The following is a 14,999-nucleotide window of genomic DNA, read 5'->3' as shown; positions in this document are numbered from 1 at the left end:
GAGTCACAGGAAGTGGATACTTGTCACACACAGGGTCCTATCCTGAGAGCTGGTTTAACCCTTTGAGCTCCATTACTGTGTCTTCTGTTGTACTGAGACACGCACTATAGGATGGCCAGCAGTTTCGAGGGGAGGGCTTGGGTTCAGGCAGCTGATGCAGCAGCCCATGTGGAGACGGGGGGAGAGAGGGGCGGGGGTTAGGTGGGAAAATGGAGCACAGTGGGTGGGAGGAAGGCAGGAGGGGAGGGGCTGGGAGCATGGCCTGAGGGTCTTTTCCACAGGTGGACACCCCTGAGCACCCACGTGGGTCCATTCCTCACCATCGAGGCAGAGTGGAGCCCAAGACAGAAAGACAAGGATCCCCAGTCTCTCATCCCAACCCTGCTACTGTGCTGTGTGTCCTCCGGCTAGCAGGCCCCCCTCCAGCCTCAGTTTCTCCACGTGCACTAGAGCATGTGGCATGGCTCTTCTGTTCTAGCACAGCCTGGGAGGTGAAAGAGTCTCCCTCATCCTTGCTGCTTCCTGCAGGACTGACAGCTCCTGTCCACCCCAGGAAAACCCCTCAACCTGCCAAAGTGCCACTCAGGTGCCCCTTCTGAGACGGGTTCAAAAATCTGAGACAGAAAAACAGACTCAGTCAGACTCACAGGGGCAGAGCTACAGACAGAGGTCTTAAGAGGTGGGGGCAGAGGAAAGGGGGGAAGCAGGACAGCAAGCCTGAGGCTTCCCAGGCTACCCAGATAGGCTTGAGGCTCAATGCCTCAGTGACTGAGCCCCAAGTCCTGTCACCTCCCAGGAGCTCCTGCTTGGAGCAGGGTGGGCCTTGGCAGCAGAGGGGCACAAAGCAGCCAGGAGGAGGTACGTTCACTGACACTTGGTACCAGAGGCAGTTTATTAACACCCAGGCCTTTTGCTGAGGCCCGGAGAACTCTCCAAAGCAGATCTGTAGCTGACCCCACAGGCCCCACCCTAGAATGGGGCAGAGCTGCAAGGCTAGAGGACAAAGTGGACCTGTCACCAATGCTGGCTAGAGGCTGGGAGGGAAACTGAGGCAGAGGAAACAGGTGAACAGGGCTCTGTAGTCAACAGAAGGGCATGGCCAGCCTCAGGATGCCACAGTCAGTACAACAGCATTCTGCAAGGACAATAGCTCTCCATTAGCCTCCCCTCCCCCACATGCCCCCACAGTCCCCGGCTCATCCCCCACCCCTGGCCTGGCCATCTGCACCATTGGCCACCTGTACCCTGCCTTGGGAGCTGCCCCTCGACACCATAAGGCCCTTGTGAATGAATGTGTGGACAGAGGGACAGTAACAAACAGGTAACATCCACTGTGGGTCAGCTTGCTGACTTAAGAGACAAGTTCCAGCTAGTGGCTACTCAGGAGGCTGAGGCCTGGAGGATCATTCTCTGAGGTAGCCTGGTTAGTTAGAAAAGTTTACTTGACTCCATCTCCAAAACAGCCAGTGGAAAGCGGGGCTGGAGGCATGGCTCAAGTGGGAAGCCTTGAGTTCAATCCCCACTACTGCTGCCTCCCCCAACAAAGAGAGATGGATGGATTTAACTGCTATGTCAAGCACAAGAATGTATCCTATAACCTTGGGCCAGAAATGTGACCTTCTTCATCCTTGGTCCTCACCTAAATTTAAAAAAAAGGGGGGGGGGATTTACAAAATTCTCTGCCCTGCTCATCTCCCAGAACTATTCTGCAACTTGAAGTTATACTTGTCGGAACTGGATGGTGAGTGAGGCCACCTTGATATTCAGCATGAAGAAAAAAAAGTCACTGTCTATTAGGCACATAGGTCACAGGATTAAGGAGGGATAGCACAAGTATTTACTATCCAAGAACCAGGAGAACTAAAATACAATATTGTGAGTATATCTGAGGTTCCTTTCTACAGCTCAGAAGTGTCTGGATTCAACAGGAAAACAAAGCAAAACAATTTTTTAAACCCTCTGTGGTTGATTGACCATGTCTACATGCATGCCTAAGTAAAGAAAGTAGAAGTCTGTGGACCATATATTTGTCGTTCTGTTTTTGATTATTTTTTTTTGGTCGGTTGTGGGGCTTGAACTTAGGGACTGGGCACTGTCCCTGAGCTCTTTTTTCTCAAGGCTAGTGCTCTACCACTTTGAGTCACAGCTCCAGGTGTTCTGCGGGGGGAGGGTTCATTAGAGTTAAGAGTCTAGTGGACGTTCTGGCCTATACTGGCTTTGAACTGTGATTCTCAGATCTCAGCCTCCCCAGTAGCTAGGATTATAGATGTGAGCCACCAGTGTCCAGCTCATATTGGCTGTTCTTGAGCCATTTGTAACTCTCTGGGGGATTTGGAAAATGGTGCAGAGACAGGGTGGAGGAGGAGGGTGGCATACCATTGTCAGACTCATGGGGGTATGGGGGGGGGGCAATCCGCAGGTGAAACTCACCTCAATGATCTCCAGAACAGAGTTGGCAAAGTTGACATTGAGAATCTTAGGCAGAGGGATCCCAACCTCCAGGTCCGCTGTGAAGAGAACAGTCAAAATCAAACATACACCTGGAAAGGGGAGTGGGGACCCCAGATACTGGAGATCCTCGCCCGTGCCAGCTCTGCTCTACCACTGTTTGTTTTTTAATGTTTTAAAATGTTATTATAAAAGTGGGGTTACAGGGACCTAAGTCAGGACATGAGAACATTTCTTTTTTGGACAGTGTCACCCCTTCTCCCCCGCCCCCATTGCTTCCCTCCTATTGCTTTCCTGACCACATGTTGTATCATTCCTTTTCAACATAGTGTCCAGTGGTTCTAGCGTTGCTACTGTTCAGCCTTTGCTCTACCACTCTTGAAGCAACTGTTTTTCTCCTTGTGTGTGTGGGGGGGGGGAGAGGGGTGGGGGGGAGAACCTAGGTTCTACCAACAAACTTTCCACCTCTTGCACTCGAACTGCAAAGGGTTCTTTTCTATTTGGGCCAGGCCTCCGACAGGCTCCTCAGCCCCTTGCATTCTCTCTGGTGCTCTCTACTCCCATCGTGGCCGTTTCCCACTGGTTTGCTGGATCCAAGACTCATCAGTCTTTGGGGGCCAGAGTGTGCCCTGATGTGGGTGCTTCGGAGGGAAGCAATGGCACCTCCATTTTTCTCATCTCTTCCTAATGGAGATGTAGTCCTTTCTGGCCTCACTGTCCCCATCAGAGAAACAGAGAGGATGTGACTAGCAGTCTCAAATTTGGGTGTTCTGTGTGTCCAAGAAGACAGCCAAGTCTGCCATACCATTGAGCTTTGGCACATATGCAGCCCGGAGCACGTCGCTGAGCCACTCCTCCAAGCGGGTCACCTGAAACAGGGCAAGGTGGGAGGGACTTTGCAGGGAGCACCCCCCCCCCACAGAGGCCCAGAGGCCCCACCTCCCCCAGGCCCGGGGACATGGTTCTTGGAAGTCATAGGACCCTTTACAGTAGGCTGTCCACCCATGACACTAAAGGGGACTCTGATTTAGGCCAGTGTCACCCTTGGCCCTTCAAGAAGAATCTATGGTGCCTGACAGGAGGCAGTGCCTGAGGGAAAAAAAAGGAAAGAAGGTGCCGGGGCTTCAGTAGAACTCTCTGAGGTGGGACCTTAGATTAGGTTGAACGGTCTAGAAGCTGAGACCAGGAAGAGATGTCAGGGTCTAGAACTCTATGAGAAGCAGAAAGCTCATAGCTTGTGGGGGGGGGTAGGGGAGGGAAACAACCCTGCAATGCTAGAACTTTGTGAGTTCAGAACCTGAGGACTTGTGTGAAGCCCCAGAGCTTTTGACCTTCATGAGATTCTAGATGCTAACCACTCTGTGATGAAGCTGAGAAGATGCGTGTGAGATTACTTACCTTCCTAAGGAGTGGCCTCTCTCTCTCTCTCTCTCTCTCTCTCACACACACACACACACACACACACAGACACATGCTCAGCACATGCAGGCACACACTTGTACATACACACATGTGTACCAGCTCTGGTTTGCTTAGGCAGGGCCCACATGGAGGTTGACTCAGCCCCCACCCACCTGAAGACCCTTAGTACTCCTTCCCCCACCATGGCTCTCCCCAAGCCCCAAAACTTACATCAAAGGCCTGAGCAAAGGAAGAAGCCAACTTGACGCTGAGCCTGGAGAGAGAAGAAAGATGTTGATGGGTCCCAGACAGCCACCCTTCCTGCAAAAAGCCATACGCCTCTCTGCACCCCTAGCCTGCCCTGGCCCGCCCTAGCTACAGCTCTGCATGGTCAAGACATGGGGTTGTGGGCCCCATCCCTCCACCAGGCTCTGACTCAGAGACTCCCCCCCTCTGAGACATGTGACCATCAGAACCAGGCTCTGAGCAGGGAGGGGGCCATGAAGGTAGCCCAGTGTCCCCCAGTGCCCCTCCCCCCAGTCTTCCCCCACCATCCCCTCCCTGGCAGGCTCCAGGACTAAAAATGATGGAGAAACAGCTGGCTTAGTCCCAACTCAATGTGCCCCAAGCAGGGCCTGTTTTAGACAGTCCCCATGCTAGTTCCTAGCGCCCAAAGTGAGGGGCCCGCCTCACCGCTCCAGGGACAAGGCGACGTGCAGCCTGGTGGCCGAGGGCGCCAGCTGGGCGTTCAGAACCAACACCTAGTGGGAAGAGCGAGCAGAGAGAGGGCAGCCCTGGGCTCAGCAGAGCACAGGTGAACCTCAGCCACCTATGCCCCCCCATGAGCCCTGCCAGGCCCCTGCTGGGGGCCAGGCTGTGAGGGAAGGCTGAGCCTCCAGAAACGAGACAAGATCTAGGGGAGAGACACGGGGAGGGTGCCAGGAGGGGGGCCGGCAGCCTGTGGAGCTGACACTTAAGGTTCAAGGAGGGAAATGGAATGGATGGGGCCAGAGGGCCCAGGGGGCCAGGCTCAGAAGAGAGGTCATGGGAACCAAGGTAGAGGGCTCGGAGGAGGGCCGGCCATGGACCCGATGCATGTGAGAAGCCGTGGGGAGAGGCAGAGGGAGCTGACAGGCAGTCACGACACCTGGGGTACCATGAGGCAGGGTGGACAGGCCTGGGCTGGGTGAGAGGGGCCAGGTGGGGCTGGCGGGAGTCCAGGTGGTGCTAAGTCTCGGCACCCTAGCATGGGGCTCTCTCAGAATGCCAGGGCTGCTCCCCCCCAGCCACGCACCCCATTTAGCTGGAAGAGGGCTTCAGGGCTCCCTTGGGGTACAGAAGCCAGGACGTGGATAGCAGCCGGAATGGACACAGTGGCCTTCTTGCTCTGGAGTGTGACCAGCGGAGCTTCTTTTACCCTCAGTAGTAACATCAGGTTCCGGTCCGGGGGCAACTTCCCCAGAGCCTGGGAGAGGCAGGGTCAGAGTAAGGTGGTGAGCACAGCTTAGGGCCCCAGGTAGGAGAGTCAGTGAACAAACACTGAATGCATATAATGCTTGAGACACCATGCTGGACATGGAGGTTACAGCCCGCGAGGTTACCTCTCTCACTGCCTCACACAGAGGCAAATCTTTTCTGTGTAATCTCTGCTCTCCTCCTATGGCCCCTCACCTGCCCCCTAGACTCACTCCAGCCACGCTCCTACCACAGGGCCTTTGCACCTGCTGATCCCACTGCCTAGAAGCTCCCTCCCTCACCTTCAGTCTCTGCTGACATGTCACCCCAGGGAAGCCTTGCAGACCACCCCATATAAAAAGCACACCGTGGGGCCCAGTCCTGCCTTTACCACTCAGGCCCCTCAAACACCGACTCTCCTCCCACCTCTGATTGTTGACTGGGACAATGTCTGCTGCCGTTGCTAGAGCAGCAAGCCCTGAGAGGGGCTTTTGTCCACTGTGTCTCTTTTGGCATCAAGAGTGGGAAATGGGGGCTGGGAATATGGCCTAGTGGCAAGAGTGCTTGCCTCGTATACATGAGGCTCTGGGTTCGATTCCTCAGAACCACTTATACAGAAAATGGCCAGAAGTGGCGCTGTGGCTCAAGTGGCAGAGTGCTAGCCTTGAGCAAAAATGAAGCCAGGGACAGTGCTCAGGCCCTGAGTTCACGCCTAGGACTGGCCAAAAAAATAAATAAATAAAAAAGAGTGGGAAATGCATCCTTGAACCAGCACAGGCCCTGGTATTCAGTAGGTGCTCAATGGATGTTAGTTGACCAGCTGAGAGAATCCCAGAATGGACATTCTGTTTCCTTGTCCTGACATCCCAGTCTCAGACAGCGATGGGAACCGTGGGCTCAGGACTCTGCCGCGCTGGACTCTGAACATCAAAGCCCCAAGCTCGGTCTCCCCAAGTTGCTGCATCACCACCACATTCCACCCTGGGGGGTCCACAGAATCCAAAGCCATGGAGCTGGACACACAGGAGCCAAGGAGGCTCCTGAGTGGCGAGGCCAGACGGAGGAGGCCGGAGGCTTCAAGTTCCAGCGTTCCCGGCCTCACCAGCCTGCAGGCGCTCATCTCAGCAGCCTCCACAGACTCCAAGCCCCGCTCCTCCATCTTAGCCCCCAGACACCCTCCTGAGAGACGCCCTGCCTCAGTCCTTCAGAGACTCCCCTCGCCTGCACCTGCGGGGGCTCTAACAAGCAGAAGCCCCAATCTCACGGATTCATAGCACTTCAGATTCAACGGCCACCCGCTTCCTCTCTGATGGCCCCTCGGCCCCTCTCCCACCTCCTTCAGAAGCTGCTGTCACATTGAAGACCTGATGGCAGTCATTTCTACCTCAGTATAAATTCTGATCCTCACAGGGATGTGGCTGGCCAGCCTCGGTTGAATGAATGGGGTGTATGGGAGGGGGCCCTGGGGTCATGGCCCCCACCTCCCTGCCCTTCCTCCCTTTTCTCTCTGGAGGTAGAAAGGACTGTGATTGAGATGGAGTAAGCCCAGGCTACAGCAACAACAGCCATAGGCCAGATCCCCCAGTCCTTTGTTAGTTGTTCACAACTTAGTGTGAATTTAGATGCCACAGTGTTAAGGAGACTCTGGAGTCCATGCAGGTTCCTGAGGGGAGAACTACAGAGCTGAAGGCCCCTGGCTGGGCACTTACCCCGGGGACCAAAGCCGCCAAGTCTGTCGTGGTCAGTGGGACATTGCTGGGAACCTGGGCGTGAGCGCAAAGAGAAGAGGAGTTGGTGCTGAAGGAGAGGAAACCGGAACCCCTCTGCACACACAGAGCCTGCTCCCAGCCTTTCTGCTGTGAACCGCACCCTGGCTCACGCCTGGCACTCAGCAAGGACTTTGCAGGCCTCCCTGACCTCGCCTGCACTGCAGCTCCTTGGAGTGGGAGCCCCACATGGCCCCTATCACAGGAGACGCGGCCAAGGTCTTGGGATGAACCCCTTGTGCCACACTTACCAGCGCCGGGGTGATGTCCAGGTCCAGGGCGCCATTGGTCTGCAGGAGCCCAAACACCGTGTTGAAGAGGTACAGAGGCACTGTCACCTGTGAGGTGTGGTCCACCTTGGGGGGCACCTTGACCGGGACACGTGGCTTGGGGAAATCAACGACATTGCCAGCCACACTCTTCACGACGGACTATGGGGGCCGGAGACAGTCACAGGAGGGGCTTAGGTCTTGCCCGAGTACCCCCCTCCCTCCTGCCCCCTCTAATGCCCACACTGGCAAGATGCGGCCGGGCCTCTGGGCACTCACATTGATGTCCAGCTCAATGTACTGGTTGGAGATGAGGGGCAGAGTGGCCAGAGTGAACTCCACGGACCCCAGGGCTCCCAGGGGCACCAGACCTGCACGGGAAGGGATGGGCAGAAGGATCCCAGGAGCCCAGTCCCCCAAGAACAAATCTCTATCTGCAGCACCTGCTCCATGCCGTGCCTAACACTGTACGCGGTTTGCATGTGGTGACTGGCTACTGTCACTCTGATTCACAGAGGAGGAAACAGACACTCAGACAAAGGATTTCACCCGCTTAAGACTGAACAGCTCAAGGGTGGCAGGGAGGGATGGCTGTCTTCGAGAGCTGGCTTCCATGCCTTTCTTTACCCAGCACCCCAGAGGGAGACACCTAGCCCCAGCACTCTGTCCTTCTCCTGATGGAGTCCTGTCACCCTTTCCGCAGCTCTTCTCTGTCAACAGGAAGACACCATTGCCTCACTCGCTGCATGACCAGAAGGTACGCACGCTGGGGCTGTGGGGCCTTGGCTGCCTTACTTAAGCCCTCTGGGCCTTTGGTTTCTTTGTCTGTTCCCCTTGTGCTTCTGACCACAAGTGCTCAATAAGCAGTCAATTTCCAGGTGACTGTTGATGTCTTGAGCCTCCCCACCCTGTCCCACCAGCCTCACACCTCAGCCCAGGGCTCCTCCCTAGAACCCCAGCAAAATGGCAGCCTAGCCCCCCCAGAGGAGGAAGCAAAAGGTCCCAGGGTCCCTCCCTTTCCGGCTTCCCTTGGCATCCACCACGAGGCAGAGGCGGAAGTGACTGGAGGAGAGGAAGCAAGCCTACACTTACTCAGCACGGACCCCAGGAGCTCGTTTACCACGCTCAGCACGCTGTCCACCACGGGGCACAGCTGGGGGGGGCGGGGGGGAAGACGCACGAGGTTACAGGAGCATAAGCCAACCCCATCTTGGCACAGAAACAGCTGCCTTTACTCTTAGTGGTTGGCTTGGTGGTGCTGGTGACCAACACAAGGCAGGACGTGGAGTGTGGAGGTGTGGGTGGGTAGGGTTCACAAAGGGGTGATTTGCGGAACCCAGAAGATTCCCGAACCCATTCCTTTCCTCACCTGAGTCCCAGCAGAAAACCCCAAAGGGTGCTGAGAAAACTGGAGAGACATTTCAGAGGTCAGAGTATGGGGTCAGGCCCTCCCTAAGGAGAGGTCACAGGCCCCTCCTGCCATCCCTAGAGGGTACCAGGAAGTGTGGGCTGGAAAGCCCACCGAGGGGCACCTCCTCTGCTTCACCAGGATGCACGAGGCTGTCTGCTGTCATCCTGCCATGTGTTTGCCAGTCCTCCACGCCACCTCCCCCCCACACCCCTGCCCCCACCCCATCCCCACCACCCAGACCTCTGAATCTGGGAACCTGGGATCTAAGTCCTGTTACTGCCAGAGTGGGATCCCAGCCCAGAACCTCGTGTGCACTGGGGACCAAAGAGGAAAGGCCACCGGCCCCAGGTCGCAGCTATATGCAGGGAGACACAAAAGGGCAGCTGCAAACTCGGGCACCCCACCTCACCCCAAACTCCAGGCCTCTGGGGTCTGGAAAATCATAGAAATGAGAGGAGGAGAGGGCAGGAGCGTGAGGCAGGGGAGGACAGGACATGTGGCAAACTTGCCAAGAAAGGCACCAGGCAGCCCGGGGAGTGGCCGCCCAGAGGAGCCAGAAACCTCAGGACGCTGGCAGTCAGTCTCATCTTAAATCTCTTCTATCACACAGAACCCAGCCTCTTGCTGACTTTTGGGGTCCGTGGTGCAAATGGGGCCATGCCCACTTGCTGAAATCTACCTGAGGTGGTACGGATGCCACCCTGCGTTCCCACGTCACCTTCCTCCTCTAGCCCAGCCACCCCACGGGCACTCTTACATGAACTCACACGGACAGACAGCCCGACTGCTCAGGGCTGTGCTGGACCCCCAAATGGGCTGCTATCTCCCCTGGTGAAATGGGGCTGCTCCAGCCAGACCCAGGGTGGCCTTGACCCGGCTGAGGACACCCATCCGCCAGCAGTTTAAGTGTGCGGGGCTATGGCTTGCACCACGAATTTGAAGAAAAACGGTAAGCCATTCCCAGCACAAGCTGCAGAAACAGAGCTCAGGGAAGAAGAAAACTCCAGTTTGGGAGCTGGGGGAGCTGACAGCAGACTGGAGATCTGGGGAGGGCTGTGCCCTGCACCCCTAGACCAGAAAGCGGTCCCACGAGTAAGCAAGGGATCGGATCGCCTGGCCAGCAGGGTGGGGAAGGAAACTCCAGCCTAATCTTGTCTGGCGCCAGCTTTATCAAAAGCCAGGGAAGGGAGCACCGAGGGGAGGGGCAAGCCTGGCCCAGGGCCCCACTCACCAGGTCAGGGAGCACCTTGCATAGCGTCTGTTCCACAACCCCAAAGACTGGTGTGGGCAGCAGCCTGGGTGAAGGGAGACACAGGGCAGGGGAGGTTCTGGATTTCTCCCACCCTGGGGGCGGTGGGGCTTCCCTGCCATGGGACCTGGAGTTAGCCCATCTGTACAATGCCAGCCTTCTACAGTGTTGCCCAGATTAGATCGGGGCCCATAGGTGTCTGCCGTGTGATTAATGCTTGGTAAGTGTCCACTTCCTCCTGTCTCTCTCAGCATTTGCAGACAGGGAACATTTGCCTCTGGAATACTGCCTTTCCACAAATGGGAACCATCTCTGGGCTCTATCTGGGTGTGAGGACAAGGGCATGGAATGGACTGGAGGAGGACACCCAGGTGACACAAGCTGGGGTTTGCAGGGGTTGAACCTGGCAGGCTGAAGGAGAAAGCATGAGCTCAGGGCCCGCCCCGTCCCAGAAGCCCCACCCCCACCCCCCTCCCCCGCGCTGGTCATTGCAGGTGCTCCTCCCCACCCCCACTCTAACAGGACTCACCCCGAAGCCAGGCTGATGTGGCCCAAGAGCATGTTGCAGCGCTTGAGGACCAGTATGGGCGTCCCTCGGGGGCTCACGCCCAGCGCCACCCTTGAGGACACGTTCACCTCTGCCGCCAGCTGCAGGAGGCCCCCAAGGGGGCTGCAAGATGGGACAGTGGGCGAGACCAACGTGATAGACCACGCCCTCTCACGCTAGCCACGCCCAAGCACACTGGCCACGCCCACGCATGCTGGCCCCACCCACTCTGTACTGCTCTTCCTTTGGAAGGTGGATCCCTTTCAGGGTAGGCTTCTGAGGTCCTTGGGGGTCCGGCCCCAGAGCAGTGCCATCGCCTCCCCCTCCTCCCTATACCTCCCCCCACTCCTTGGATGATCCTGGTCGTGAGGCTCTGGAGCATGGGTATGGAAGGCTTGGGGGACAGTAGATTTGGAGGTATCTGGGAGGAGGCAGGGCTGGGGGGGGGCAGCTAAGCACAATACAGTCAAGGTCCCCAGGCAGACACTCACCCAGAGCCATGCAGGCCCACCTTGGTGTGCAGAACCAGCTGTACCCCAAACCCTGGCAGCAGTTTCAGTGACAATTTTGGCAGTGTGAGGTCCTGTATCTTCAGCCTGGGGTGGCAGGGGAGGCGGGCTGCTCACTCCCAGACACCCCCACTGCCTGGATGTCCCTGAACATGCAGGGTGGTGACTCTGTCCATCCCACTTCTACCCGCAGAATCGTCTGTGCGTCCAGGAAGCTCTGTCTCCCTTCTCTCCAGGGCTTGGTGCCCTCATCCCTAGAGGGGGCGGTGTATCCCTCCTACACACCCCCACCTTCCATGGGGTGAGGGAGACAAGAGAGTAGGCACAGTGGAAATGGAGGCAGAAATGTGACCTGGGATTCCAGCCAGAGGCTCAGGAACCTTCCATTTCTGATCTTGACCTTGTCCCTCCTCTGTACTTGACACCCCGCCCCCCCCCCATCCTAAGCCTTCACACACATAACGCAGGTGGGTCCCCCAACCCTCTCTACACCCTCCTCCAGTGAGTTCCGCACCACCCCCCATGTCAGCGAGGGCATGTCCTCCTCCAAGTCCTCTTGGTTCTGAACCTGTGGCAAATGTGCTCTGAGGACTCTGGTTTCAAGCTGAAGTCTCAGGCTCCAGCCTCACCCAGCAGGAGGGTGCTGCCGTGGGAGAGATGTGGCGTCGAAGCCGCCTTCTGTGTGCCAGGATACATGCCAGCTACACGACACCGGCTCACTTGGTCCTGGCACGGAGCCCATGAAGAGATAGTACAGTCAGACACTTCAGACCCCAGCACTGCTGCTGACTGGAGGAGCCCAGCCAAGGTTCACAGCCGCTCCGCCTGTCTCCACATCCCCCGTGACACGGGCTGCCTTCACAGCACCTCTCCAGGCCTGTGTGCTGGAGACGCTCCCTGTAGCCATTTCCTCCCTCGGACCCCAGCCTTCTCTGGGGCCTGTCCTTGACCAACCCTGGTTCAACAGCTGCCACAGCAGGCAGAGGCCTGAGACCAACACACAGACGTGCCCCTGCCACCCCTCTCATCCCAGCCAGGTGAGTGTGACCAGTTACGACTCCGTCCTGGACTTGCGATTGTTCACCTGTTCAGTGCACTTAATCTTTTCCTTCATTTGTTGACAATGTTTAGCCCAGGTCCACAAAACCCTGGGTAGGTGGTCCTATGGTTTTTAAGTATTAGCTAGTATGTGATTCTATTCCTTCATTCAAAAATAGTTGAATGACGTTAGAGTCTGGTAGCTCACGCCTGTAATCCTAGCTACTTGGTTTAAAGCCAGCCCCGGAAGGAAAGTCTGTGAGACTCTTATCTCCAATAAACTACTCAAAAAAGCCAGAAGTGGCACAGTGCTCAAGTGGTAGAGTTCTGGCCTTGAGCAAAAGGAGCTTAGGGACAGTACTCAGGCCCAGTGTTCAAGCCCCTGGACCGGAAAAAGAAAAAAAAAATTGCAGGAAGCCAGGCTCTGATGGCTCGCACATATACTTCTAGCTATTCAGAAGGTTGAGATCTGAGGATCTTGGTTCAAAGCCAGCCCAGGCAGACAAATCCAAGAGATTTTTTACCTCCAGTTAACTAGCAAAATGCTGCAAGTAGAGGTGTGGCTCAAGTCTTAGAGTGCCAGCCTTGAGTGAAAAAGCCAAGTGAGAGCAGGAGTCCCAGTATTCAAGCCACTACATACTTACACACACGTGCACGCGAGCGTGCGCACACACACACACACAAATGAATCCATCCATTGTGTGTCAGCCCTATTTGTGACATGAGGACATTGCAGATTAAAAAAAAAAAATCCTACCCCATCCTGGGGTTTGTGATCTACCATGGTGAGAAAAATGGGCCAGCAGCATGAATGGTGTGCAGGGAGCGATGGGTCCCAGAGATCTTGAAGACAGATCTGGGAGGGACTGTGTTCCCGGGCTGTGTTCTCTTGAGCAGGCTCCAGAAGGAGGTAAGGGAGGGACCGTACAGAAACCTGCATCAGCCCAGAGAGACCAAGCAACTTGCCCCAGCCACACAGTGAGCAGCTAAATGCAGCCCTAGAGCTGGAACCCTCCCCAGCAGTGGCCCCACAGCCATCCTTGCTCTGCCAGGCATGCAAGAGCCATCTTTCTCCAGTTGTCCTTGCATCTCCCCATTCCTGCCAGCCACCTGATTCCTGAAGCAAAGGTGAGACAGGCCCCCTTCCCATGGGGACTGAAAAAGTGGCACCCACTCGCCCCTGTGGGAACTCACCCCGAGAGCTCCTCCACGACACCAAAAATCCCTCCATAGCTCAGCAGGCCGCCTCCTCCAAGCAGCCCTCCGGAGCCCAGGAGACCCTGGTTCACCGAGGTCACTGTCCCCAGGACGTTCTGCAGAATGGGTCCCCCAATCAGCGAGTTCTGGATGGCTGCAGAGAGGGTGGGAGACATGAAGACGTAAGACACTTCCTCCAGGCCAGCTCCCTGCCCCCGCGCCCCTTCCTCTGAGCTTCAGGAGCACCCTGTTTTTACTGGGATTGAACTGGAAGTCACACTCGAGGGGTGTCACCTTCTCCCAGCCCAGCATCGGTGATCACCCGCCCTGCTGGCACAGGAGCCACTCAGCGAGAGCGTGGAATAAACGAGCAAGGCCCTGAGCATCTCCGTTTGCAGAAGGTTCCTGTTCACAACTGCTCTACCTCATTCCCGGGGTTTTCACCTTGGGCCCACTGGGCCCTGAGGACTGACTAACCAAATCCCAAGCCGACTTCACTCCAGAGACACAGGGCAGAGGTATGGCCCGGCCAGCAGGCTCCCTGTGACTCTAAGCTTAGCCCCTCCCCGCTCCATCCCCAAGCCTCACATGGTCCCCACACAGCCTAGGCCCACAGTGCCCAGCCTCTCACCCTCTAGGGCTCTGCCCACCACACTAAGGTCCTGCATGGAGATTACCCTGAGCTGCCTGGGTTCACCTGTCCACAAAGTAGACATGGCAGCGGGGCCCGCCCACGCCATCCGCCTCCAGCTTCTTCTCACCTTTGCCAAGTTCATCCTTGTCGATCCGAGCGAGTGTGCCCACGGTCTCTAGCAGCCCCTGGCATGGAGTCACCAGGCCCCAGAGCAGAAGCAGGGACCACAGGCCTGGCATTGTCAGCTGCACACCTGGAAGGGGTGGAAGTCAGAGTTCTGAGACAGCCCCCAGGTCTCAGCCTTTCTCGTCCTGCAGCCATCACTGGCCTGTGCCCCCACCCCCACCCCCACCCCCGCCGTGCCACACACCTGGCACAGCCCAGGCTCGGCTTCACTCCTGGGAAAGCCCTGTCTAATCCAGGGCATTGTGCCCGACCCCTGTGCGGTGTGGCCCAGCTTCCAACATGCAGTTTCGGGGCCACTTTCCAAGGCTTTGCTTTGTTAGACGCCATTTTCCAGATGGGAACACTGAGTCCCAGAGACTTGGAGTGTACTTGCCCAAGGCCAAGAGTGAGTCTGTGGCAGGGCCAGAATTCCAGCGCAAATCCATCGGATGCAAGGTCTCAGTGTGACCCAATGAGCCTGGGGAAGTCTGGAGATCTGGAGAGAGGGCCCCAGCCAGGCTCCTCCTGTTCAGCAGGTAGGAGCTCGGCTTCTGGCCATTTCCTGCCCACTCAGGAGGCCATTTCAGAAGGAATGGCTGAGCAGGAACCCAGAGCGCTTAGACTTAACACTTCTCACCTCTCCCTTCCTCCCTACCTCTACTCAAACAGTGGTGGAAAGGGGAAGGGGGCAGGAGGTGGCACATAGGTGATTACTAGCTCCACAGAACAGACAACTTTCTAGAGTTCCACCGCCCTGCTAGAAGATCCTGCCCTTCACTAAAAAGCAGTGCCCAGAAGATTTTCAGGTGCCAGTTAAATGCAGTTTGCGTTCATGGCCTGTATGTCATCTCTCTAAGCTCCATGAGGCTGAGAACATGTGTCCTGGGTCTCCATCTGCAGCTTGGTGCTG

General features: G+C 56.6%; 1 protein-coding gene across 1 annotated transcript; it reads right to left on the bottom strand.

Moving 5' to 3' along the window:
- Nucleotides 1–946: 946 nt before the first annotated feature.
- Nucleotides 947–14,169, bottom strand: Bpifb3 (BPI fold containing family B member 3). The gene is made up of 15 exons (XM_048347452.1): nucleotides 14,052–14,169; nucleotides 13,288–13,444; nucleotides 11,038–11,142; nucleotides 10,529–10,669; nucleotides 9,982–10,045; nucleotides 8,432–8,492; nucleotides 7,619–7,710; nucleotides 7,322–7,501; nucleotides 7,014–7,067; nucleotides 5,144–5,314; nucleotides 4,543–4,610; nucleotides 4,081–4,123; nucleotides 3,254–3,317; nucleotides 2,431–2,507; nucleotides 947–1,135 (listed from the first exon to the last, which is right to left on the bottom strand). The coding sequence occupies exons 1-15, from the start codon at nucleotides 14,161–14,163 to the stop codon at nucleotides 1,106–1,108; spliced, it is 1,419 nt and encodes a 472-aa protein (XP_048203409.1). The 5' UTR covers nucleotides 14,164–14,169; the 3' UTR covers nucleotides 947–1,105.
- Nucleotides 14,170–14,999: the final 830 nt, after the last annotated feature.

This window comes from Perognathus longimembris, chromosome 6 (genome assembly GCF_023159225.1).
Source record: "Perognathus longimembris pacificus isolate PPM17 chromosome 6, ASM2315922v1, whole genome shotgun sequence".
Lineage (NCBI taxonomy): Eukaryota > Metazoa > Chordata > Mammalia > Rodentia > Heteromyidae > Perognathus > Perognathus longimembris.
This window is presented reverse-complemented; position numbering and strand designations above follow the sequence as displayed.

Bases quoted from the DNA above. Each gene is read 5' to 3' on its own strand.
- Bpifb3 (XM_048347452.1), bottom strand. From the start codon at position 14,163: ATGCCAGGCCTGTGGTCCCTGCTTCTGCTCTGGGGCCTGGTGACTCCA. The intron at 10,670-11,037 runs GTGAGTGTCTGC...CCCATCTTGCAG, and splicing joins GTGGGCCTGCATGGCTCTGG to CCCCCTTGGGGGCCTCCTGC. The intron at 4,611-5,143 runs GTGCGTGGCTGG...TCTTCCCACTAG, and splicing joins CCCTCTTCCAGCTAAATGGG to GTGTTGGTTCTGAACGCCCA.